At 43.1% G+C, this 27,096-nt stretch overlaps 1 protein-coding gene across 7 annotated transcripts in view; it reads left to right on the top strand.

Annotated features, from left to right (window-relative positions):
• Positions 1-27,096, top strand: part of EXOC6B (exocyst complex component 6B) — a 606,916-nt gene that overhangs the window by 392,600 nt on the left and 187,220 nt on the right. For 6 of the 7 annotated variants that reach the window (XM_043983601.1, XM_043983599.1, XM_043983595.1 and 3 more), the window contains one exon: positions 24,518-24,659. The exons of the other annotated variant lie outside the window; for it this stretch is intronic. In XM_043983601.1, coding sequence (XP_043839536.1) covers positions 24,518-24,659 — 142 coding nt within the window. The remainder of the gene's footprint in view (positions 1-24,517; positions 24,660-27,096) is intronic. 7 annotated transcript variants of the gene reach the window in all.

Raw genomic sequence — 27,096 nt, 5'->3', positions numbered from 1 at the left:
GTTTTGGATGTGTCCAAGAGGATCCAGGTGAGCTTTGCAGAGATAGGGTGTCTATGGCAAAGTCCAGTCTGCCTCAGATGCACTTGAGTGACTTGTTCCATGTGGTAATTTTGACAAAGAAGAGCCTTGAATGCCAGGCTAAGAAGTTTGAACTTGACTTGGCAAAGGTTTTGAGCATGACCCTTGTGTGAGAGAACGATGCGTGAGAAAGGGTCGTCTGGATTGGATCGAGAGAAAGAACATAAGCATTTGGTAGGTTGCCTACTATGTGCAAGGCATGTATTATGTTATCTTCAGATATTATCTTATTTGATCCTTACAACAGCCCTGTGAGGTAAGCGCTGTTATTATTCCCATTTTTATAGTTGAGGAAACTGAGGCAGATGAATTAGGTGACTAGTAGCTTGTAAGTGTCTGAGACTGGATTTGAACTCAGGTCCTCCGGAGTTCAGACCCAGTGCTCTGTCCACTGTATCACCAGCTGCCTCAGAGGGTGAAAATAACTGAAGATCTGTCAGGTTTGGGAAAACCAAGGGAGGTCATAGATCCTCAATTTTGGATTGGAAGGAGCCGCTGGTCAGTAGGTTCCAAACTGCATCAAAATCGATGGCTCAAGAAGGAGCTAATTGGGGCTTTGTCACTGGTGGTCACTGACCACCTCGGTGGTGGGGGCTTCAGTCAAACCATGGGGAGAGGAGCGGGGTTTGGTGTTCGGTGGTGAGTGCAGCCCCAGACCCTTTGTGCTCTCGGTGACCTCTCAGCCTCCTGCTCCTCCATCACTTCTGCATGGACTGCTCTCCCCTTCCTGTCTTGGCCCCTCAAGGAGCCAGTATGACTCTCTAACTACCCCTCTTCTCTCCAGTGCCCTCCCCCCTTCTCCTCCAGCATCCTCCTTGGGTCACTGGCATGCTCAGGGCTGTTGTTTCTGCCTGTTACCTGGACGCACTAGGTCCTCACTGTGGCAAAGCCATCTTGGGATACTCCCTCCTTGACTCACTTTCCCACTCATCATGAAGACTCTTCCAAACCTTTACATCTCCCTTAAACTCCCCATAGCGCTCCTCCCTCCACCCTCTAACTGAGAACCCTTGCCTCACATTTCACTGAAAACATTTCGATTGTTTACAGACCCTTCCTCCTCCCTCCTCCCCATCTACACATCACCCAGATGCCTTCTGCCCCATCTCCTCCTTCACTCCCGGTCCTCACCGGAAGTGCCCCTTCTCCTTGCCAGGGCCAACCCCTCAACCCTGCACCCACCATCCCATTCCGTCTTGTTTTCTCTAGCAATTGCCCCTATCATCCTGTCTTGTTTATCTTCAGGGCTCTCCTTGCTGTTCGCTAGTCGCTTTCCCACTGCCTACAAACATGCCCCATGTCAAAACCCTGCCTTGGTTCTTCAGTCCTGCTCACAGTGGTCATATGTCTCTCATTGCTTTTGTGGCCAACCTCCTGGAGATCCACGTCCCTCCCTTTGCTCTCTTCTGAGCACTCCTGACCCCCGCGGCTGGAGTCCCCTTCCCTCCATTCCGCTTCATCCCCCTTTCTGCAAGAGGCCTTTTACCATCCCTCATTCCTGTATATATGGCTTCTTCATTCGTCATTGTTGGCATGATGTTCCTGTTCCCCCATACAAAACCTTGGGCACCCTTTGAGAGGAGGAACAGCCTTGTGCCTTTCTTCATGTCCCTAGTGTTTTATCTCGTGCCTGGCACAACAGTGGGATCTTATTCAGTCTTTGTCAGCTACTGATCTTACAGAGACCGAGACGCGCTTTGTCCTGCACCGTGAGATTTCATGTAGCAGGTTCTCCTTTAAAAAGATCTTCATGTAGATACCATACCGATAGCTGACATTTGCTGCGGTTGGCACCATTTCCTTGATTGTAACAAATGCCCCGAATCCTTCTTCTTTGAAGCTCAGTTCCAATGTCAACCTCCTCCCTATGGCCTTTCCTGCTCCCCCTCCTGATCTGGGCCTTCTCAGCCACCAAAAGGACCTTAGATTGATTTTGTCAATGCTTCTTCATGTCTGTGTTATCTCCTCCTGTACTGTAGAAAGTAATGGCAAGGAATGTCTGACTTGGGTCTCTGTATCACCACTGCCTGGCACATAGTAAGTGCTTAAGAAGTGTTTGTGGATTGATGCGTAGGCCGCTAAGGGATATGTCCTATTTTCATGAATCCCTGAATTCATCTGTGGCTATACACCCTGGAATGAGTTAAGGTCTCAGCACCTTCCCTGTACCCCTGCCTTCCTATTGAACGTCTTTCCGTTGATGCTTAAGAGGCTGGCAGCCTTCTCTTCGGACCTCTTGATATCAGGTGTATACGCATTGGGAGCCCATGGGTTATCTCCTGGCTCTCAATGTATGGCCAGTTCATCTTCACTGCCCTGAGGACATCCTTTATGCTGTTTCTCCTGCAAAACCTTCCACACGTGAAAAAAGAATTCAATCCAGCTGGCCTTCTACCTAGGACAGAACACACCCACTGTTCAGATCGAACAACTCATAGCACGGTCCATTAGCATATGGAGACAGACAGTGAGCTGGACCAGAGCTGACTGGGAGATGGGGTACCAGTCTGGACTGCATTCAGAACATACTTTAGGACTTTTCATGGAAGCTAGCTTTTTCCTGAAACAAAGGCCCGTCCTCCATGTAGACATATGTCTTTGTGTATGTATGTGTGTGTAGGTAATGTGCACCTAAGTGTGTATAGGTACTTACATCTGGACATTGTGTATGTATGTGTGTGTAGGTAATGTGCACCTAAGTGTGTATAGGTACTTACATCTGGACATTGTGTATGTATGTGTGTGTACGTAATGTGCACCTAAGTGTGTATAGGTACTTACATCTGGACATTGTGTATGTATGTGTGTGTACGTAATGTGCACCTAAGTGTGTATAGGTACTTACATCTGGACATTGTGTATGTATGTGTGTGTAGGTAATGTGCACCTAAGTGTGTATAGGTACTTACATCTGGACATTGTGTATGTATGTGTGTGTACGTAATGTGCACCTAAGTGTGTATAGGTACTTACATCTGGACATTGTGTATGTATGTGTGTGTACGTAATGTGCACCTAAGTGTGTATAGGTACTTACATCTGGACATTGTGTATGTATGTGTGTAACTGAGATGCAGCATGGACATTTGTGGAGGTTGGGGTTGGGTCTGATGACCTCAGAGACCCCTTCTGTTTGGAGAGTCTTTGACAGCCATTGAACTTTAAAAAACAAAAATTATTTATTTAAGTTTTCGGCCTTTGTTTAGATAAGATTTCCAATTTCAAATTTTTTCTCCCTCCCTCTCTTCCCTGCCCCCCTCCCCTAGACAGCAGGTAATCTGATATATAACATTAAACATATTTCTGCATTAGTCATGTTATACAAGAAGAATCAGCGTAAGAAGGAAGAACCTCAAAAAACAAAAACGAGCACCAAAAACAAAAGAGACAGTGTGGTCCAGTCAGTGTCCATATTCCACAGTTCTTTTTTTTCCCCTGGATTTGGAGAGCCTTTTCCATCATGAGTCCTTTGCAACTTTCTTGTACCATTGGATTGGTGAGAGGAATCTAGTCTATCACAGTTGATGAACACTCAATGTTGATGATACTGTGCACAATGTTCTTCTGGTTCTGCTCATCTCACTCATCATCAGCCCACACAAGACCCTCCAGGTTTCTCTGAACTCCTCCTGCTCATCGTTTCTTACAGCACAATAGTATTCCATTGTATTCCTACCACAACTTGTCCAGCCATTCCCCAATGGATGGGAGCCTTTGAACTTTTAATATTTTGCTTTGTCTGCTCTTCTCTCCACTGATTCAAAATTTGCACCCTCAGTGGTAGGCTAGGCATATGCTAAGCATAGTTAAGTGTCAATCAGTAATATTTCTTTTTTTAATTATTTATTTTTAACCTTCTCTCCCCACCATTTTGAGTTCCAAGTCCTTTCTTTCCTTCTCCTCCCCCCCCGCCCTTTACCCATTGAAAAGGCTAGAAATAACTAGTCAGTTATGCATGTAAAATCATAGTGATATATTTCTTAAAAGCTATTAACTCAGTGGTTAAGAGACCTGGATTTGGAGTGAAGAATACCTGAGTTCAAGTTCCTACTCAGACACTGCAGTAGCTGTGTGACCCAGGAAATTGAACCTCTTTCAGCCTCCATTTCTTCATAGCACCTCCCTCCCAAAGTCATGAAGATCCAATGGGAGCATGTGGACAGTGTTCTGCTGGGCAAGGAATGAATACGGAACAAGATAATGAAGCGTTCCTGGCCTCCAGGAAGCAGAAGTCTCATGTCACTGAAGGCAAGAAGGAAACAGAAAATCATACCTAGGTGATGACAGTCAAGGTATAAGTTTAAGACTTCCAGCCTCAGAAAATTCAGGGAGCCCAAATTAAAATTCATTAGCCATGTTTCAGGTATTGATTGGTTAAGATTTAGTTAGAAAGGACTTTAGAGATAATAAAGTTCAATCACCTCATTTTACAGATAAGAGATAGACCCTAAGAGCTTAACTGACTTAATGAAGATAGTAAAGAACAGAGCTGAGATTTGAACCCAGGACCTGTTTTTCTACTGTAGCACATTGCCTCCCACCCATTAAATATTCAATTATTTGCTGCTTTGTATTGATATAAGTCAACATTTGCCTTATTCTTTGTTCTTCACTGAGACTGTGAGGTCCTCAAGAAATAGGACCATTTTTTTCTGCTATTTCTCATCCACTTCCAGCAGATAAGACAGTGCTATGGAAATAGCAGGCCCTCAGTCAAGACTCATTGAAAAAAATGAATCTATGAACTATGAACTATGATAACTCAGCTCTCATTTTTATTTTATTTTCTCTGTTAAGGAGAATTCTTCATAAAGTGGGAATGATAAAAAGAGACAGGATTAATAACCAGCAGAAAGTTGAATAGAATCTTAAGGAAGCGGAAAACTCATCCTGATGAGCGCACGCCCCCAGCCCTCAGTGGACAAGTACATCACAACTGGCAAAAGTGTTTGCTGAGCCATGATTAGGGGTATTTGAAAGATGGCGGAATTTGGGCAAAATGCCACAGCCCTGGAGAAGGACGGATAAGTTGTCTCAATTTTCAGGAAAGAGAAGTGAGGGAATCTGTAAAAAATTAGGTCAGGGCACATGACCTTGATTTTTGGCAAAGTTCTTGAACACACCATTTTTAGACATGATTTGTGAATGTACAGAAAGAAAAGCAGTGATTGCTAAGAATTACAGCTTTATCTCACACACAGACACCAAGCCCGATTGAAACTTGCTTTCATTTTTGACAGGGCTATTAGACTGGTGGATCAAGGGAATGCTATAGACAGGTTATCCAGACTTTAAGAATGTCAGTTTTCCTTAAAGTCTCCTTATAGAAAGGGGAAAGGGAATACGCATTTATATAGCACCTACTATGTGCCAAGCACTGTGCTAAGTGCTACAAATATGATCTCCTTTGATCCTCACAACCACCCTAGGAAGCAGATGCTATTATTATCCTCATTTTATAATGGAGGAAACTGAGGCCAGCAGGTTAAATGACTTGTCCAGGGTTGCAGAGCCAGTAACTTTCTGCAGCTGGATTTAAACTCAGGCCTTTCTGACTATAGGCCCAATGCCTATTCATTATGCCATCTAATAGATGAGTTAAAACACGAACTGGATGAGGATAAAGTCAGATGGATTCAGTGTGGGAACTGGATGAATACCTGGACTCCCCAGATAGTCATTCATGACTTGATATCAGCTTGGAGACACATGTCCTGGAATACTGCAGGCACATCTAATCTTCACCATCTATCAGTGACTTGGGTGAGATGTGTTGGTGACACAGTGCTAGGAGGGAAACACTAATGTCCTGGGTCACATGGAAGAAGGATGCAGAGTTCTCAAGAGGGTAGAACAATCCAGTGGACCAGGGAGAATTGAAAAGAATGAAGTGCAGGCCTCAAGCTAACTGCTATGAGATGGGGGTGACAGGATCAGGTTTGGGGTAAGAGAGATCTGGAGGTTGGAATTAGCTACACACCCACTGTGTGAACCAAGAGTGGGTGAGCCCACAAACCCCTAAGACGCACTGAATAAGGCCAAGCATGCAGAGGGCAGGAGATGGGAAACTGTCCTGGCACTGTTCTGAGTGTTGGGACAGCAAGAAAGACGGAAACAGTCCCTGGTCTCAAAGAGCTCACGGTCTAATGGGGGAGACAAAGTGCAAGCACACAGAGGACACATTGGGGTGAGTCTTGAAAATTAGAGAGGACCAACCAAGGCTTCTTACAGAAAGAGAACTTTAGCAGAGATCTGAAGGAAGCCAGTGAGGGGAGGGAGAGAGCTAAGCAGGTGGGACAGCTCATGAAAGTACCCCAGGAGGGGCAGTGAGATGGCATAGTGGATAGAGCACCGGCCTTGGATTCAGTTCAAATCTGGCCTCAGACCCTTGACACTTACTAGCTGTGTGACCCTGGGCAAGTTACTTAACCCCAATTGCCTCACCAAAAAACCCCCCACCAAAACAAAACAAAACCAAAACCAAAAAACAACAACAAAAGAAAATACCCCAGGTCCAGAGAGGAACAGCAAGGTCAAGGCCACTGGATTTCAGAGTATAAAGCTGAGACAGGGCAGGGCCTAGAAAAGTAAAAAAGAGCTAGCTTAGAGAGAATTATAAAAGCCAAGCAGGATTTTATATTGGATGGAGGTGATCAGAAGCACTGGAGTTGGGCAGCTAGGTGGCGCAGTGGATAAAGCACTGGCCCTGGATTCAGTAGGACCTGAGTTCAAATCCTGCCTCAAACACTTGCCATGTACTAGCTGTGTGACCCTGGGCAAGTCACTTAACCCTCATTGCCCTGCCCCCCCCCCAAATGTTTTTTTTAAAAAAGCACTGGAGCTTATTGGGGATGGTGTGACAGGGTGAGCCCTATACTTTCTTTTCAGTATAATGTAAGGGCATTTTATTATGTCCTAACTAGCCATAATAAACATTATTTTTAATAATATTTAATTTTCCCCAATTACATGTAAAGATAATTTTAACATTCATTTTTAAAAAATTTGTAGTTACAAATTTTCTCCCTCCCTCAACTCCCCCCCTCTGTGAGACAAATAAACAATTTGATATTATGCATGTGCAATCATACAAACATATTTCCATATTACTCATGTTATAAAAGAAGAGAAGACATAGACCCAAAGGAAACACACACACACACACACACACACACACACACACACACACACGCACCACCACCACAGATAAAATGAAAAATAGTATGCTTTGATCTGTATTCAGACTCCATCAGTTCTTTCTCCGGAGGTAGATAGCATTTTTCATCATGAGTCCTTTGAAATTGTCTTGGATCATTATATTACTGAGAATAGTTAAGTCATTCAAAATTGATCACCCTAAGTATTGCTATTACTATGTACAATGTTCTTCTGATTCTGTTCACTTCACTTTGCATCAGTTAGTGTCAGTCTTTCCAGGTTTTTTTTTTTACTGAAATCATCCTGCTCGATATTTCTTACATGACAATAGTATTTCATTACAATCCCATACCATAACCCGTTCAGCCATTCTGCAAAATGGGCATCCCCTCAATTTCTAATTCTTTGTCACTACAAAAATATTTTTGTACAAATATGTCCTTCCCCCCCCCCCTTTTTTTTTAATCTCTTTTGGATATAGACCTAGTAGTGATATTGCTAGAACCAATAGTATGCACAGCTTTTTTAGCCCTTTGGGCACAGTTCCAAATTGCTCTCCAGAATGGTTGGATCAGTTCACAACTCCACCAACAGTACCTTAATGTTCCGGTTTTCCCACATCCCCTCCAATATTTATAATTTTCCTTTTCTGTCATATTAGCCATTCTGATAGGTGTGAGGTAATACCTCAGAGTTGTTTTAATTTGCATTTGACTATAGATAGCTTTGATTTCTTCACCTGAAAACTACCTGCTCATATCTTTTGACCATTTATCAGTTGGGGAATGACCTGTATTCTTGCAGATTCAGCTAAGTTCTCTATATATTTGAGAAATGAGGCCTTTATCAGAGATACTTGCTATAAAATTATTTCATAGCTTTCTGCTTTCCTTGTAATCTTGGTTGCATTGGTTTTGTTTGTTCAAAACCTTTTAAATTTAATATAATCAAAATTAGCCATTTTCATCTAGTGATGCTCCCTGTCTCTTGTTTGGTCATAAATTCTTCCCATTTCCATAGAGCTGGCAGGTAAACTGTTCCTTGCTCCTTTAATTTGCTTATGATATTACCCTTTATGTCTCAATCGTTTATCCATTTTGACCTTATCTTGGAATATAGTGTGAGATGTGGGTTATGCCTAGTTTATGCCAAATTGCTTTCTGGTTTTCCCAGAAATTTTTATCAAATGCCCAAAAGCTTGGATCTTTGTGTTTACCAACACTAGATTTCTATGGTCGTTTACTACAGTGTATTCTGTGCCTAATCTATTCCACTGTTCTATCACTCTATTTCTTAGCCAGTACCAGACAGTTTTGATGATTATTGCTTTGTAATACATTTTGAGATCTGGTGCAGTTAGGCTACCTTCTTTCATATTTGTTTTCATTCATTCCCTTGATAGTCTTGAACTTTTGTTCTTCCAGATGAATTTTGTTATGATTCTTTCTAGTTATATAAAATAATTTTTTGTTAGTTTGACTGGTATGGTACTGAATAACTTAAGTAATTTAGGCAGGCTTGTCTTTTTTATTATATTGACTCAACCTACCCATGAGCAATTAATATTTTTCTAATTGTTTAGATCGAACTTTATTTGTGTGAAAAGTATGTTGTAATTGTGTTCACATAATCCCTGGGGTTTTCTTTCCAAGTATTTTATATCATCTAGTTATTTTAAATGAAATTTCTCTTTTTGCCTCTTGCTGCTGAACTTTGTTATTAATAGATAGAAATGCTTATAATTTATATGGGTTTATTTTATATCCTGCCACTTTGCTAAAGTTGTTCATTATTTCAACTAGTTTTTTAGTTAATTCTTTAAGATTCTCTAAATATACCATCAAATCTGCAGAGTGATAGTTTTGTTTTCTCCTTGCCTATTCTAATTCCTTCTTTTTCTTCTCTTATTGCTTTATCTAACATTTCTAGTACAGTTTTGAATAATGCAGAATAATCTAGTACAAATTGAATAGTGATGATAATAACAATCCTTGCTTTACCCCTGATTTTATTGGGCAGATTTTTAGCTTATCCCCATTACAGATAATGCTTGGTGATGGTTTTAAATGGATACAATTCATCATTCTAAGGAATGCTCTATTTATTCCTATGTCCTCTACATTTTTTCTAGGAATGGGTGTTGTATTTTGTCAAAAGCTTTTTTCTACATCTCTTGAGATAATCATATGATTTCTGTTGGCTTTGTAATTGATACGGTCAGTCATGCTGAGCTTTCCTAATATTGACCCTGCATTCGTAGCATAAAATCCACCTGGTCGTGGTATGTGATCCTGGTGACACAAAAGTGTTGCATGAGTATTCTTTATGGAAATTTGGTTGACAGTTTCCTTTGTTTTGGCTCTTCCTAGTTTAGGTATCGGCATCATATTTGTGTTGTAAAAGAAACTTTGTACAACTCCTTTGTCTGTTTTCCAAATAGTTTATATAGTGTTGTAATTAATTGTTCTTTAAATGTTTGGTAGAATTCATTTGGCCCTGGGGATTTTTTCTTAGGGAGTTCATTGATGGCTTGTTCAATTTCTTTATCTGAGCAATTTATAGTTTTGTGAACATTCTTTCATTTCACTTAGATTGTCAGATTTATTGGCATATAATTGGGCAAGAAAGCTCCTAATTATTGCTTTAATTTCCTCTCCATTTGGTGGGGAATTCATCCTTTTCATTTTTGATTCTGGTAATTTGGTTTTCTTCTTTTTTTAATCAAATTAACCAATGGTTTATCTAGTTTATTATTTTTTCATGAAGCCAGCTTCTAGCTTTATTTATTAGTTCAATGATTTTCTTACTTTCAATTTTATTAAGCTCTCCTTTGATTCCAGAATTTCCACTTTGTTCTTTAATTGGGGATTTTTAATTTGTTCTTTTTCTATTTTTTTTGGTTGCATGCCCAATTCATTGATCTGCTCTTTTTCTATTTTATTAATGTCAGTGTTTAGAGATATTGCTTTAGAGTACTACTTCAGCTGCATCCCATGAGTATTGGAATGTTGTCTCATTGTTATTCTCTTTAAGGAAATTATTAATTATTTCTATGATTGTTCTTTGAGTCACTCATTCTTTAGGATTAGATTATTTAGTTTCCAATTATTTTATTTTATTTTATTTTTTGGCAGGGCAGTGAGGGTTAAGTGACTTTCCCAGGGTCACACAGCTAGTAAGTGTCAAGTGTCTAAGGCTGCATTTGAACTGAAGTGCTCCTGAATCCAGGGCCAGTGCTTTATCTGTTGTACCACCTAGCTGCTCCCCCCCCCCCAATTACTTTTTAACCTATCTTTCCATGGCCCTTTATTTAATGTATTTTTCTTGCATCATGATTTGAAAAGGATGCATTAATTTCTGCCTTTCTGCTTTTGATTGTAAGGTTTTTATGCTCTAATACATAGTCAGTTTTTATGTAGGTACCACTGAGAAAAAGGTATATCAATGAATTTTTGTACATTTTTGTATTTTTTGTGCTTCCTTAACTAAGCTCTTGATTCTTTCTTCTTGCATAACTCTTTTATTTTCTCAATTTTTCTTCTACTTCTCCTATTTGTTTTTTTTTTCAGGGCAATGAGGGTTTAGTGACTTGCTCAGGGTCACACAACTAGTAAGTGTCAAGAGTCTGAGGCCAGATTTGTACTCAGGTCCTCTTGAATCTAGGGCTGGTGCTTCATCTACTGCACCACCTAGCTGCCCCTATCTCCTATTTGATTTTTAAAATCTTTTTGAACTCTTCTAAGAGTTATTTTTGAGCCTGAGGTAAATTCACATTTTTCTTTGAGGCTTGGCATATAGGTATTTTGACATTGTTTTCCTCATTTGAGTTTGTGTCTTGATCTTCCCTGTCACCATAATAGGTTTTAAGGTCAGGTCCTTTTTTTGCTTTTTGTTCATTTTCCCAGCATATTTCATGGCTTTTAAAGTTGAGCTTTGTTCCTGAGGTACAGGGGGCACTCTACTGAGCTTCACGTGTCAGAGTCCTGACCACTGGCCTAGTGTGTCAGGGCCATTGGGCCTAGCTGCTTAACTCTTTAACGGGGGCCTCAGGGCCTGGCTGCTTGCCTGCTGTGCCCCTGGCCTGTGCTGAGGCTGTGGGACCCTGCTCACTGACCTGTGCTACAGCTGAGTGCCTCTTGCTAGTTTGCCCAGACACTGTCTTCACTGGGCTGTGCTCCTCTTTTACCCAAGTGAGACTAACCTTTCCTGCAGTCCTTCTAAGTTGTCTTGGGACGGGAAATTGTTTTACCCCATCCTTTTATGGGCTTTGCCACTTCAGAATTTATTTTGAGACATTAAAATTGTTTGGAAAGGAATTTGGGAGAACTCAAAAAAAGTCCCTGTCTTTGCCATCTTCCATCTCTTTAATCCTACTCTTCCGTCTCTTTAAAAAAAAAAAGTTAAACATTGTTTTGTTTTGTTTTGTCTTTTTGAGAGGCAATGAGGGTTAAGTGACTTGCCCAGGGTCACACAGCTAGTGAGTGTCAAGTGTCTGAGGCCAGATTTGAATAAACATAGTTTTAATCTGCCAAGATCTGTCTTCTCACTCTCCCATCTCATCCCACCCCCCGGTAAGAACAGGAGAAAACCTAAGCCCATCTCAAACCTGTAGAACCAACCAAAACCAATCTCCACATCGGCTCAGGCCCATTCCTCACTCTGAGTCCTTCAGGGCTCTCTCAGGAGGCGGAGAGCAGCTTTCCTCCCTAGTGCTCTGGAGTCCTGGTCGATCATCCCACTGGGCTCCTCACTTTCCCGTCCTTTGACCCTGTTCACTGTCAGAGAGTGGAGGCTGAGGGCCTCTCCCTTGCTTTCCTTGGTCCAGTGATCTTCTCTGTGCTGTGCAGGTCTTGTAGTTGCCTCTCAAGGGGACATATACAATTTTTTTTTTTTTTTAGTGAGGCAATTGGGGTTAAGTGACTTGCCCAGGGTCACACAGCTAGTAAGTGTTAAGTGTCTGAGGCTGGATTTGAACTCAGGTCCTCCTGAATCCAGGGCCGGTGCTTTATCCACTGCGCCACCTAGCCGCCCCGACATATACAATTTTTACACACAGCAAAATGAGGATCGTTCACTCATCGGGCATTCACTAAGCACTTCCTGTGCACCGAGCACGGCGTTCCGTGCTGGGGACACGAAGAATAGCAAAAGACGGGTCTCCTCTTCAGGAACTCATGGGAGAACATCAGGGAAGACAACAGCCATTAATAAGCATCCGGCGAATAAATACCAAATAAACTCAACATACTTTCAGGAAGAGGGATCAGGAAAGACAGAACCTCCAAGGAAGAAAGGGGTTCTCTGAGGCAGAAGGGAGGAGCGCCTGTGTCCCAGCCCTGGGAATGGCCAGTGCAGAGGCCTGGGGATGAGGGGGAGGGGCATTGGAATCAGGCCTGGGGCGTGCAGGTAGGAGAAGGCTGTACGGGGAGGCCAGGCCATGAAAGATTCTAAAGGAGTTTAAGCCTAAAGATCCTTGGGTGTCGGTGGAGTCTGTTGTTTAGGGAGTATCAAGGGCAGATCCATGCTTTGACAGGATGGATGAGATGAACTCTAGATCACCCAGTGTACTGTGGCAATGACTCTCTTTGGTGAAAGCAGATTGTTTCAGGATCCTGAACCAAAGTCTGTGAAAAAACTACTTCTGACAGGCCTCGTCCTCCAAAGCCCTGCAAAGATCGTTTTCTCTAGAATAAGATCCAGAAGGAAACTTAGAGTCTGTCTCAAGAAGTCCTTCATTCTCTTGGGGAAAATGAGATGTATAAGTAAATACCAAGTATCCACAAGAGAAATACAGAATCATGGTGGAGGGGGAGACACTGCCCATGGAGGGATGCAAGAAGAGTCTCTGTACAATAGGAGGCAGCTCTTGGGCTGAGCCTTGAAGGATGCTGAGGTTCCAAGAGGCCGGGATGAGGAGAACAAGCTCTCTTGTCATGGGGGGCGTCCGGGGCAAAGGCGCAGAGATGAGAGAGGGAGAGGAGGGCTCCTAGGGAACATAAATGGGCCACTAGGGTTGGAATGGCCAGGGCCGCGGCGGGGGCAGGGCAGGGGAGATAATATGCAGTGTAAGAGGAGGGAGCTGCCTCCAAACGCCCCCATGGGGGAGTGTGCCTTCTGGAGCCAAGCTTTGAGCCATGCTTGAGTATCCTTGTGGCAAGCCTGTAAAGGATGGATGAGAGGGGCAAGGGAGACACATCCAGGACTCTTTCCCCCTCCGTCTCTTCCCTTCAGCACTCTGGGTACATCCTCTGGTCCCTCCAGTGGTCAGCCATTGCTGCCCAGGTCCATATCGGAGGTACACTGGAAGGAAAGCTGGCCATGAGGTCAGTCAGCAAAAGCCAGAACATGGAGCGAGGTCTCAAGGGGAGGCCAGGCCGAGTGTCCAGAGTAGCCCAGGAGGACTAACAAGGCAAGGCGTATTTTAGTGATTACAGGCAGCTCTGTTTGGAGGAGGGAGGCTGGCTGGCAAGGAAGGCGGTGGGGTGTGGGGTGCAGTAAGCCCCTGGGCCACGGTGCTACCACATATGACCCGGTGGCTGGCATTTGGCTGGGCTGATTAGAGCCGATTCCATGCTTCATGTGCATGTTCATAAGCTACTTGTTTTTTTGAGATGAGTAATGGGCATTAGGAACTTGAGAAATGTGAGCGAAGGGGAACTTTCCCATAATAAAGTCTCTTCTGTCTTCCAGTAACATAACCCCTTCCGTAAGTGTTAACAAACCCCCAGAGCGGTTTTCACTGGCCATATTGACAAAACCAGTTAATACCCCGTTAAAACAGATTGCTAAAATAATAACCCTTTTTAAGTAAAAAGAAATCGTATTACGCTCATTTCCTTGGATGATGTGGTGTGCTTGTTGTGTGCACACAGTGGCCTACAGAGCTGATTTGAAAATGACTCAATTGCCTCTGAGCTCCCGGGTCCCCAAGGGGCCTTAGTGGGACAGTTAATACGTGGTCAGGGAAGAATACTTCCCTTTTTCTACCACTCCCGTTCTGGCAGCTGAATGACGACTCCATATTTACTCAGGGGGATGTATAACACTCTGTGTGACTGTGTATCAGCTGCTCTTCACGTTTCTATTAAGGCAGACCTCCCTGCATGGTGCTCTGATCAATGAACAGTTCAGTGAAGAAGCATTTATGAGGTGCTTACTGCGTGCTGGGCATCGTGCTGAGCACCGGTGATGCAGAAACACAGCCACAGCCGCTCCTGCCCTCCTGCAGCTTACTGTCCAATGCAAGAGATAACACGTACATGAATTGGCTCATACAAGCTCCATAGATGGGCAGCGGGTCACCTGGGAGGAGAGAAAAGGCCCCGCAACATTCTGCTGCAGACGGTGTCCTTGAAGCCAAGTGCTGAATGAGGCAGGGATTCTGAGAAAGGTGGGGAGGCCACTGCAGGCCGGGGGAGGACGTATAAATGGTTATTCCCCCAAAGCAGGGGTGGGTGGCAAGAAGGTAGGCTGGATTAAAGAACTGAGTGGGGGAAGATTTTTATAGATGCTCTTTTCTTCTTGTCTGAAAGAGCTTCCTTCTCTTTCTCCTGTTGATTGGTCTTTCAAAGCCCCACTCAAATAACACCTTTTCAGGAAACCAGGACTCAGAGTTGGAAAGGGTCTCAGTGGCCATCGGCTGTGCTGAGGGTCCTCCTGCCTTTTCTGGAAGACTTCCAATGAGAGGAAATAGACAACTCTCAGGTCAGCCCACTCTGGTTAGGGATGGCTCTCCAAGTCACAGTTTCCCTTTTTGCAAATTCTACATATTGCCTCAGGTTCTGTTCCCTGGGGCCAAGCAGAACAATCTCCTCCTCCTCCTCCTCTTCCTCCTCCTCCTCTTCCTCCTTTCTTCTTCTTTCTTCTTTTTTTTTAGTGAGGCAATTATGGTTAAGTGACTTGCCCAGGGTCATACAGCTAGTAATTGTCAAGTGCCTGAGGTCGGATTTGAACTCAAGTCCTCCTGCATCCAGGACTGGTGCTTTATCCACTTCACCACCTAGCTGCCCCATATCCTTCTTTTCAGTGACAGCCTTTTCAATAGGGAAAGTCATTGACTCCCCCCAATCTTTTCTCCCAGTTAAACTGCCAGGTCCTTCTACCAGTGTTCCACTGGTATGAGTCCAAGGTCCTTCGCCATCTTGGGTGCCTCTAGCGTATCAACACTAACACCGTACATGTGGTTTCCAGAATGAAGATGCTATTCTTGGTGTCTCCAAGGGTAGCAGGAGTGTCATCCCAGCAGGCTGTAAACCCAGGCTTCTCAGTGCTGCCCAAGATTGCCCAAGGTTTTTTTTGGCGGCTACATCATGCTGCTGATTCATCAATTTCATAGTCTGCTAAGGTTTGCCCCCCCCCAATATTTTGTCAAACTAACTGATGTTTGACTGTGCCTCCTTGACATTGGCTTTTTTTTTTTAATTCTTTGCAGAGCAATGAGAGTTAAGTGACTTGCTCAGGGTCACACAGCTAGTAAGCATCAAGTGCCTGAGGCCAGATTTGAACTCAAGTCCTCCTGAATCCAGGGCTGGTGCTTTATCCACTGTGCCACCTAGCTGCCCCCGACATTGGCTTTTGAAGTTGAATCTCTGGTCTCTATTGAACTTTACTGTACTCGATTCAGGACAATGCTCTAGTCTGCCAAGATGAGCTTATTCATGAGACTTCTGTTCCTCCTTAGATAATTTCTCTCTTTTTCCCATTCTTTCTCTGAAGAATTTTAGGTCTGTCTTTGAGGCCTTTAAAAACTAGCAAAATATAACAAAAAAAAAGGAATATAACAAAAAAGAAAAATATTGGATGTTGGAGGGGATGTGGGAAAACTGGGATGCTAATCCAGTGTTGGTGAAGTTGTGAACACATCCAACCATTCTGGAGAGCAATTTGGAACCATGAAATATGCCCAGAGGGCTATAAAACTGTGCATATCCTTTAATCCAGAAATACCACTACTAGGTTAATAACCCAAAGACATCCCCAAAAAGAGAAAAAGACCTATTTTTCCAAAAATATGTAGAGCAGCTTTTTTGTGGTGGCTAGGAATTGGAAATCAAAGGAATGCCCATAATTTGGGAAATGGTTTAACAAGCTGTGGCATATGATGGTGATGGAATATTACTGTGCTTTAAGAAATGACAAGCAGGGCAATTTCAGAAAGGCCTGTAAAGACTTACATGAACTGATGCATAGTGAAGTGAGAAGAACCAAGAGAATGTTGTGCACAGTGACAGCAATATTGTTTGATGAACTGTGAATGACTTTAATCTCAGCAATACAATGATCCAAGACAATCCCAAAGGACTAATGATGAAGGGTACTCTCCACCTCCAAAGAAAGAACTGATACTGATGGAACAGACTGAAGCAGGCGATTTTTCACTTTCTTTCATTTGTTTCCTTTCTTATACAAAATGACTAATATGGTAATATTTGACATAATTTAAGAAAAAAACACAAAACTATCCCCCACCCAGGTAGATGGCAAGACAGCTTTCTATCCTGTCTTTAGTTATAACACGGAACAGTTACTCCTCTTGAAGGTTATCATAATTTGGGTTCATTGGCCAGCTCCTCCTTGTTAGTAAGAATCCAACCTAGAGGAAGAATTTTGAAGAAATAAATGATCACTGAGGCAAGAATCTCTTTGCCTCTCTCTGGGTAGGAAGAGAGTGCTGGCATATTCCTGAATAACAGAATGTCCCCATTGCTCCTCTTTCCTTTGTTGGTGCCAGGCTTCCTAGACTTGACCTTCTTTCTCCTTTCTGTCTGCACAGTCTGCCAGACACTTTAGTGACCGTAACTTCTGTTTATCTTTACCCCCGTGTTCTCCACTGTGCTTATTGGATGTCCCCACAGAAGTGTATCTTCTCAATGTGTAGGAACACTTAGCTGCTCCTTCTCAACTACTGGTTTCTTTTCAAATAAAATGTATGATTCTCAACATATTTGAGTTGAAGCCTGTCCACCAAATGCTAAGGATCTTCATCCCTCAACCTCCACAGGTTTTGTAACTGTCTGACCTACTTATATAATACTGCATACTGCAGTAACCTATGGGCATCTTCTCCATCTACTACAGCATAAGCTCCTTGAGGACCAGAGAATGCTATTTTATCTCTATGATCTCTTTCTCCAGTGGCCTAGCACAGTGTGTCTGCACACAGTAGGTACTTCATAAATAGTCGAGTGAGATGAAATGGATAGAATAGATATTGGATTTTGGCAAATTTGTCAATCCTGTATGCTTTTTAAAAATAAGTTTTTATTGATATCTTATGTTTGTTACATCCTTGTTCTCCTAAGTTTCCCTCTCTGTCCCCCTACCAGAGAACCATGCCATGTAACAAATAGTACTTTTAGGGGGCAGCTAGGTGGTGAAGTGGATAAAGCAATTCAGAAGGACCTAAGTTCAAATCTGGCCTCAGACACTTGACACTTACTAGCTGTGTGACCCTGGGCAAGTCACTTAACCGTCATTGCCCTGCCCAAAACAAATAGTACTTTTAGAGAGGAAACAAAATCAGTGCAGCTGACCAATCCATTGAAAACGTCAGAAAACATACAGTGTGTAACGACGGTGGACCGTCCACCTCCTCCACAGACTGCATTGAGGCTGTCCTCTGTTCCTCAGAATCCTGCTTGATCTTTATAATTTTAATGCATTTCTTTTGTGTCACTATTCTTTCCATTTACGTTGTTGTAATTACTGTTTCTATTGGCTCTGCTGACTTTATTCTGACTCAGTTCATAGAGTCCTGTACCACCCCCCTTCTCTACATTCCTCACACAAACCAGTTCTTACAATGCAATAATAATCCATTACATTCACACACCCCAACTTGTTTAGCCACCCCCTAACTGATAGGCATCTTTTTTTGTTTCCAATTCTTACTTTCACAAAGAGTGCGACTATAAATAGTTTGCTGTGTATGGGGACTTTCTTCTTATCAGTCTAAGGGGAATCTCTGGCTCAAAGGGCATGGGCATCATAGGCATTTTATCTGGTTAATTCTAAATCAGTTTCCATGATGGTTGTACCATGGCAAAGCACTCACAACCACAGCATGTCTGTCATTTCACACCCCCTCTCCAGCATCAGGGATTGCCATTCTTGCTCATCTTTGCCGTTCTCAGGGTGTGACTTCACACTTGAGGATTTTTAAATTTGACTTTCTCCTACTCTTAGTTAATTTGGAATATCCTTTCATGTGGTTGTGAATGAATACCTGAGGGTTCTTCTTTTGAGAACTGTTCCTATCCTTTAACCGTTTATCTATTGGGGAGTGACATGGAGTATGTCTTTAGCATCAAATGGTGTTATTGCATTGTCAGAGGCTTTTCTGTGTCTGTTGAGATGATTGTGTGGTTTTGGGATGATTCGGTTTGTAATATGATCAACCATGTGGATTATTTTCCTCATGTTGAGCCGTCCTTGTATTCTTCATATAAATCAAAGTTAGTCACAATGAATGGTTTCTTGGCTAAATCACTGTAGTCTATTTGACAGTATTTTGTTTAAAATTTTTGTGTCAGTGTTCATTATTGATATTGGCCCATAGACCATATTTGGTCTGTCAATGTTAAGATGCATTACATGATACTTATCTGTTAATAAGTTCATTTACTTATTTAAGTTTATTTATTTACTTACTTCTTAATAAGTTGGGGTTTTTTACCCGCTCTCCTTTCCTTTTTTGTGCTATTTGCATCAATCAGTTTGAGAGTCAGTATCACGTAGTGGAAAGAGAACCAGTCTGAAAGTCAGGAAGGTCTGGTTCAGGGCCCACCTTTGGCTCATACTAGTTGTGTGACCATGGGCAGCATCCTTCGCTTTTGTGATGGATGCCTCGGGCACCCTTCTAAGACTGAGCTGCTGACATCAGTGAGAAGTCCTTCACGCTAATGAAACCACCTTTCTGAAACAAAGTTACTGATCTTATGAGTCACTGGTCCAGTTTGTTCAACTGGACATGGATAAATGCTTATCTGTAGAATGGGGGAAGGGGAAGGACACCAATTGTACATGAAGGGAAGTGGCTGACAAGAGTCTGATCAGTCTAGTTTCGTGTGAAATGGGGATTTTTATGGGGTTATGTTTGTTGTGCATCCTGAATGTGATTTTTCTTGGCATTTGAACCATATTTCTTCTGGTCTGATAGAATTAGCAAATGGTCATTTCATTTCTCATTGGTATGGCATCCACCAAAGGAATTGGAATTTAGAGACGTGGTTTTACAAAATGGACCTCACGTTAAAGTAATTTGCTTCTTACTCTTTGTCTCAGTGTGGTATTAGTCTTGCATTTTCTCTGGTAACTTGTCTAATTAACCTCTTGTGGGTCAAACCACCATGCATGTAGTGTTCTGAGAAGTTAGCCAGGATGACCTTCCTTTGCACGGTTAAAGTTTCTCCAGCAGACAGACTCCATTCCTCTGGTCTGTCTGGCAGTCTCCAAAAGAACCCCAGTTCTGTTCAGTCTCCTGGGCAGAGGCTCTGGACTTCAGATTGCAATTTTCTGTCTCTCTGCAAGATGGTGGAATGGAAAAAGTGATGGGCTGAGAGCAAGAGGGCCTGGGCCCAAGTCTAAGTGAGGGGACCATAGTTCAAGCATCTGGGGCCCTCAGCCCTGGAGTCTTGGATGATAATCTCTTCCCTGATTACAAGCCTTTTGTGATTCAGGCAGAGTTCACCATTTGGGGAAGGAGTTATCAAAAGAAATCAGTTGGGGCAGCTAGGTGGTACAGTGGATAGAGCGCCGGCCCTGGAGTCAGGAGGACCTGAGTTCAAATCCAGCCTCAGACACTTGACAACTTATTAGCTGTGTGACCCTGGGAAAGTCACTTAACCCCACTTTTCTCACCCAAAACCAAAACCAAAACAAAACAAAAAGAAATCAGTTGTCGACTTGTGTCATCTCCCCAGCTCCACTGCCCTCACTCCAGCCATGCCTGTCTTCCTGAGAGAATGGGCCCTTCTGGCATCCCAAGATTATTCTCCAAAGAGATGGCAGCATTTAGACTCAGTTGGCTTTCCAGCATACTCACAGCTAGTGCATGGATCTTAGAGTGTCTCCACTCAAATCACATTTCCTTGGGAGAGAGGCTTTTTCATTAAGTGCTGTTAGCCTGAAAAAAAAAAAAGAAATACAGTAGTGATAGAAAAGTGTTACTATCACCCCTCCTCCCAAAGGCCTAACGTAGACCTAGGAAGTGCCTTACTCTCTTGCTAGAGGCTCCTTTAGCCAATAAAAATCTGCTTCGAGATCCATGAGATGATGCTTAGATTCATCTAGCCACCCTCCTCTTTCTCCCATGCACCATTTCCATGTCACAAACTACCTATGGAAGATTTCAGACTCCTTGTCCCAAAGTTTCTCAAGTTCAGCATGTCCAAAACAGAATCCATCATCTCATCTTTCCTTTTCCCAACTCCCCTATTTGCCGTCAAGGCCGCCACCATCCTTACAGTCACTCGCTGTGGAAAACTTGTTGTCGTCTCCTCTTCCCCACTCATCCACCTCCTAGATCAGATCAGTTGCCCAGTCTTTGTGTTTCTCTCCCCACATTTCTTAGGTATGTTCCCCTCTCAACACTGATATAGCCACCCCCGCATGCAGGCCCTCATCACTTCTCTCCGTGACTATTGCAATAACCTTTGGTCTCCTTGCCTTGAGTCTCTTCTCACACCAATACTTTCTCCAAATACAATTTCCCTAAGCCACAGACTCGACCGTGACACTAAATTCTGGGGGTCCTTTTTACCTCCAGGACCAAATACAGCCTTCTCTTGGGCATTTAAATGTCCGAGCCTCTGACCCCTTCCCTCCACTGCAGGCTTCTTCCATGGTGCTCCCCAGCCGGGCCTTCCTCACACTCCCTTCAACACCTTGGGACTGTGACAGCAGAATGTGGTATCTCACCTCTGCCACTCGAAACTTCTGGTAGCACAGTGGGTAGAGCACCAGCCCTGGATTCAGGAGGACCTGAGTTCAAATATGGCCTCAGACACTTAACACTAGCTGTGTGACTCTGGGCAAGTCACTTAACCCCAATTGCCACAAAAAAAAGATTCAGCTTACTTGTCTGAAGGAAGCCTTTCCTGGTCCCCTGCAAGTGCTGGCAGCCATTGGGTTTCCTCCCCATTAATGCTCCCCCCCCCCACCAAGCATGACTTGTAGCTGTTCTAGATGTCTTCTGTATATGCCTGTATGAGGTATGTTGTCTCCCTAATTAGAATGTAAGCTTCCTTAGCACACACCATTTCCCATTTTAGCACGGTGCCCAGTACGTTGTAGATGATTAATAGATACTTCTTAAAAGACTGATTTATACATATGATGTTTCCTAGCCTTACATTTAAAAGAATTTGCTTTTTTGTGTTCATGATCATTATTTAATTATTTAACCTGCGGTCAGCATTTTTCTCTAAAAAGAACATTTATCTTTTGGTTAGTTTTTCTGTAGGTTTGATTTTTTTTTTAATTACTGGTGTTAGTTTTACTTGTAATAGATCATAAAGCAGTAAACACTGAGAGTTTCCAGATGTCTGCAGGATATATTAAACATTAATATTTAAATTTGATAGATAATACTTAAAATATTTAAATTATGTCTAAGGAGTCTTATTTTGAAGTATATTCTCTTTGAGCATATGAGCTCAGTTACTTATTCATGATTTTTTAAAAAATTAAATTACATTTTTTTCAATTAGCAAAAGTTCACTTTCTTACCCTCTTCCTCCCCCCCGCCCCCGCAAGTGTAGTCAAGCAAAACAAGTTTCTGCTTGGCCATGTTTCATTCTGCACGCTAGGTCTTTCACCTTTCTATCAATAGGTGAGCAGCCTACTGATTCTCAAGTCTCAAGTGTTTCCTAGTTGTTTGTCTTTACTATATATTGCCACTGTATAAGTTGCTCCTGTTTCTGTTAGTTTCGCTCTGTATCAGTTCATACAGATATTTCCAGGTTTCTCTGAAACTACCCCCTTTCTTTCTATTCTTCCCTTAAGATCATCAAGATATAACAGAACCGCTCCCACACCTTGTCTAGTTAGATTCCCTCTGTAACCCCTGATGAAAAGAGGGACCGCTGGAGACACGTGCACAATTTCCCCATATTAGAACTTAAACAGTTTACCTCTTTGGTAGTATTTTATCATTGTTCCTATTTAACCTTTTTGTATTTCTCTTGACTCCTATGTTTTTACTTCACAGTTTTTCTGCAGCACTGGTCTTTTCATTAGGAATGCTTAGAAATCTTTTATTTCATTAAAAGTCTATTTTCCCCGTAGGGTGATACTGAGTTTCTCTGGGTAGGTTATTCTTGGTTGTAAGCCTCTGCCTTCGCCTTCTCGAATACCGTAAGCTCTCCTACTCCTCCACAGTGGTGGCCACTATATCACATGGAATTCTAATTGTGTCTCCTCAGCACTCAAGTTACTTCTTTCCGACTATTTGTGAATACTGTTGTGATACTTTTTCTTTGACTTAAAAGCTCTGTATTTGGGTGATAATGTTCCTGAGTGTTTTCATTTGGGGATTCTTTCAGGAGGTGACTAGTGGATTCTTAGTTTCATTTTATCTTCTGCTTCTAAGAGATCTGGGCAGTTTTTGGTTTGCTTTTTGCTTTTATGATTTCTTCAACTGTGACGTCTGGGCTCCTATTTTGGTTGTGGCTTTCAGGAAGTTTAATGATACTTAATTTTTTTTCTCCTGGATCTGTTTTCATTTGTTTCTACTTTGAGATATTCCTTACATTTTGTCATATTTTTTCAGTCCCTTAACTTCATTTTAATATTAATGGATGTCTCATAGAGAGTCATTAACTTCTCTTTGATCCATTCTAATTTTTAGAGTGTTTATTGCTTGGGCACGATTTTATACATCTTATGCCAACCTATTAATTCTAATTCTTTTTTCACTAGCTTTCATTTATTTTCCTAATTTTCCTCTAACACTCTCATTTCAATTACTTAAAATAGTTTTTTTAACTCTTGCCCCATCTCTTCCAGGAATTCCAATTGAATTTAAGCCTAAACAGTATTTACATTTAGGCTTTGCTTTGTGGATGTTTTAGAGTCATTTTCTTTTTCTGTGACTGTCTTGATTGTCCTTGTCACCATCATAACAGCTTTTTTTTGGGATAAAATTGTTTTTTGTTTGCTCATTCTTCTTGCCTACTTCCTGACTTCAGGGCTAAGATCTGCACAACTTTATAGGGAATATCTGGGCTGATCTTACTGTTGCTTTCTTGGGGTATTAAATGTTATGTTATTCTGGGGATTTCCAAGACAGATCAGGCTCAGGACCTAAAAGTTTTCAGTGCTCCCTGAGTGCTCTGTTCTAGGGCCAGTCTGATTTTTGACCCCCAAGTTTGATCTCTGCAAACTCCTGATGTGGGTTGGAGTCTGAGCAACACACCTGTGGACTTGCCCATTTGGCATTTCAGGAGACAGCTGTCAGATTTCTGGAATGCTCTGCAGATTCAGGGATACAACTCTAGGCTCCCCTTTGGTCTGAGATTCCTGGTCGGAGCTGGCGGCTGTCATGAAGACACCTCATCTCTCCCAGGGGTCAGAGCTACACAACTACTTTTGGAACATGCTCCTTTCTGGGTACATAGACCAGCCCTGCCATCATTCCTCAGCCAGGAAAGTCATCCACCTTGGATCTATGAGCCAGAATTGGGTAGTGAGAAACAGAGTGGCCAGTCAGTACATATTTCTGCCTCATAAAACATTTAATCCCCTCTGCCCTACATCCAGGGTCTCTCCTTGTTTTGGGGCCCAGCTTCTCCCTATGCTGGAATGCTCCACAGAAGCACCCTCCTTGTTTCCAGCATCCACAGACCTCGATCTCTGTCTGCCTGTGCTGTCCAGGGCTGGGAAAATGGGGTATTGGGATTTTATGTTCTAGGATTTCCCTATTAGGGTTTGGTCTGGTGCATTTCCTAGAGGTGTTTGGAAGGGAGCTTGCTGCATCCCTTCTTACTACTCTGCCATCTTGGCTCCACCTTATTCATGATTTTGAAATATTGTTTTGTTTTTAATTTAGAGGAAAATGTCCGCTGACTGGATCTGTGCCTTTTCACAAGTTTTAGTTTAATATCACAACTCACTATGACACAGATTGAATCGCTTCCCAAGATGGTGGCCACCAGGTGCTGAAACCTTGTGTTGTTTAAGCAGTTTTAGACAAAGGTGAACTGGCCTGCCCGGAGAAGCTCTGCAGTCCCAATGACGTTTGCTTTCCAGTCATCGGCATCACAGGTTTTTGTGTGTCTTCCAGGGGAAGGTGGCTCAGACTGCGTGCATGTCTGCCTGCAAGCATTTAGCCACATCACTAATGCAGCTGCTGCTGGAAGCGGACGTGAGGCAGCTCAGCCTGGGTGCCCTGCAGCAGTTCAACCTGGATGTCCAGGAGTGTGAACGTAAGGACATGTTCTTTTATGGCCAGCGTGGGGTGGGGGCCAGTGGGAGGGAGTGGGGGGCGGAGGCTCCCCTGGAGAACAGGGGTGGGTTTGTGGACACCCGGAAATCAGACATGTGAGCAGAGAACGTCCTGAGAGCCTAAGGGAAGAAGTAAATGAAGCTCCCACAGGTGTTAGTAGCTCCAGATTACAGCCCTCTGTTAAAACTGCCTTTCTGAGGGCCACTCATCATCTCCTGGTTGCTACACCCAGTGGCCTGTTCTCAGCCCTTCCTACAGGGTTTGACCCTTTTGACCTCCACTTCCTTCTGCCATGCCTCTCTTTCTTGTGTTTTTGTGATGCTGCTTTCTCACAGCTTTCTAGCTTCCCGTCTGACCAGTTTCCCTCAGTTTCCTCTGAGATTATCATTCAAATGCCCTGGGATCACCACAGGGGTACTACACAGTTCTGTTCTGAGCCCTCCCTTTTCTCTGTGCACTCCCTTTTAGTGATATCATCAGTTCTCTTGTATTCCGCAGTTGTCTCTCAGATCTCCATATTTAGTTAGCCCTCATCTCATGCCTGAACCCCAGTCCCGTAGCTCCAACTCGGCTTGATAACTCCCCTATTTCTCGCAAGGCCACCGCCACCCCCCATTCTTGCAGGCATTCTCCCTAAAGCCAGTCATTGCCAGATCTTGTTGATTCTGCCTCCTTAGCGTCTTTTGCTTTTGTCTCTCTTCTCTATTCAGAACACACTGATTGTGTTCTAGGTCGTGATGACCTTTCTGACCTTTGACCCAAAAAATCGCACTCACCTCCCCACTGATCTTCCTGTAGTCAGAGTTTCTTTTTCCAGACTATTCTCCCCAGTGCTGCCAATCTGAGATTCCTCAACCCCAAATCTGTCCTTGTCCTTCCCGGCACAGTAAGCCTCAGTAGCTCCTACTTCCCTCAAAATAAAATGCCCACTGTTCCCTCATTTAAAACCCATCACCATCTGGGTCTAGCCTGTATTTTCAGTCTGATTACATGTACATACCATGTGTTCCAGGCAAACGGGTCTCCTTGCTGTTCCCTTTACGTGACATGACATCAGGGCCTTTGCCACACCTCACCGCCCCCATACCCCACCCCAGTGCCCCACACGTACCTCTCTTAGCTCCAGCATCTTAGCTCCCTTCAAGGCTGGGCTCAGCTGCCAACTCCTTTTTAATATGGAGGCTTCAAGAGACCTTTCTTAATTCCCCTGGTCTTGAGGGGCTCCCTCCCACCACCCCCAGTGTGTGCTTATTTTGTCTGTTGCCTGATGTTTACTTATTTTGTGAAAATGTTATATGTCCCCCATAGACTATAAGCACCCCCGTGCCTATCATACTGCCTGGCATGGAGGACTGGCACTTCATAAATGTTTGCAGATCAATTGATGGATCGACCTAAGCTGTTCTGGGGATTCAGCTCCTGCTCCCCATCTGTAAACCTTCCTCTGCCTGGGGGGTGGTTACATGGCAGTCAAGGCTCTGGAGCTCCTGTGGATGTCACTGAACCGTGCAGAGGGGAAAAAGTGACGCAACTCATGGAAAATTTGACTGGCTCCTGGAAAAAAGATGCAGGAATAAAGTGGAGTGGTAGCCAGCCAAGTGGGTCTGCACACCCAGTCCCCTCTGGTGACTTGCTGTGGGTTCTGCCAGCAGCTGGCCAGGAGACCTTTCAGATTAATCCAAGAAGCTTATGGAAAGAATGAGAACAACCTTAGGGAGGGGGAGGTGGGGGGGGGACATATGTATGTATGTATGTATAAATAAACACATATAACATATATATGCATATGTGTGTGTATAAATAAACACATATAACATATATATGCATATGTGTGTGTATAAATAAACACATATAACATATATATGCATATGTATGTATAAATAAACACATATAACATATATATGCACGCACATATAAACATATGTGTATATGTATCAGCATGACATGGAGGTCAGAATCCTTGATTTGAAGTCCAAACTCCACCTCGAGTCAGTCTGATGTTGGCCACTTAATTGCTGTATGAAAGTGGACATGTGCTAACAGTGAGCAGTGACAGTTAGCTTTCCTGTGGTATTTTGAGGCTTACGAAGCTCTTTCCATGTGTTTTCTCATCTAATCTCTCCAGGAATGCTACGAAGGAGGTGCTAATTTGTATTCTCATTTCACAGATTAAGAAATTGAGGCTGAGGCCTACTGAGGCTTTTCTGGCTAGCAAGTGTCTGAGGAAGGACTGGAATCGGGCTACCCTAATTCCAAGTCCAGCACTTTGTCCACTACGTCTCAACTCCTTTTCTTTTTCTATGAAATGCAAAGTATAATGACTATAGGACCCACCTCACTGGATTACTGTGAGGCTCTCTTTGACAATAGGAAAGGGCAGGACAAGTTAGCAGCTTGGTACAGTGGAAAGAACAAAT

Source organism: Dromiciops gliroides, chromosome 2 (assembly GCF_019393635.1).
Source record: "Dromiciops gliroides isolate mDroGli1 chromosome 2, mDroGli1.pri, whole genome shotgun sequence".
Taxonomy (NCBI): domain Eukaryota; kingdom Metazoa; phylum Chordata; class Mammalia; order Microbiotheria; family Microbiotheriidae; genus Dromiciops; species Dromiciops gliroides.
The sequence above is the reverse complement of the archived record's forward strand: the minus strand, read 5'-3'. Positions and strand labels throughout refer to the sequence as shown.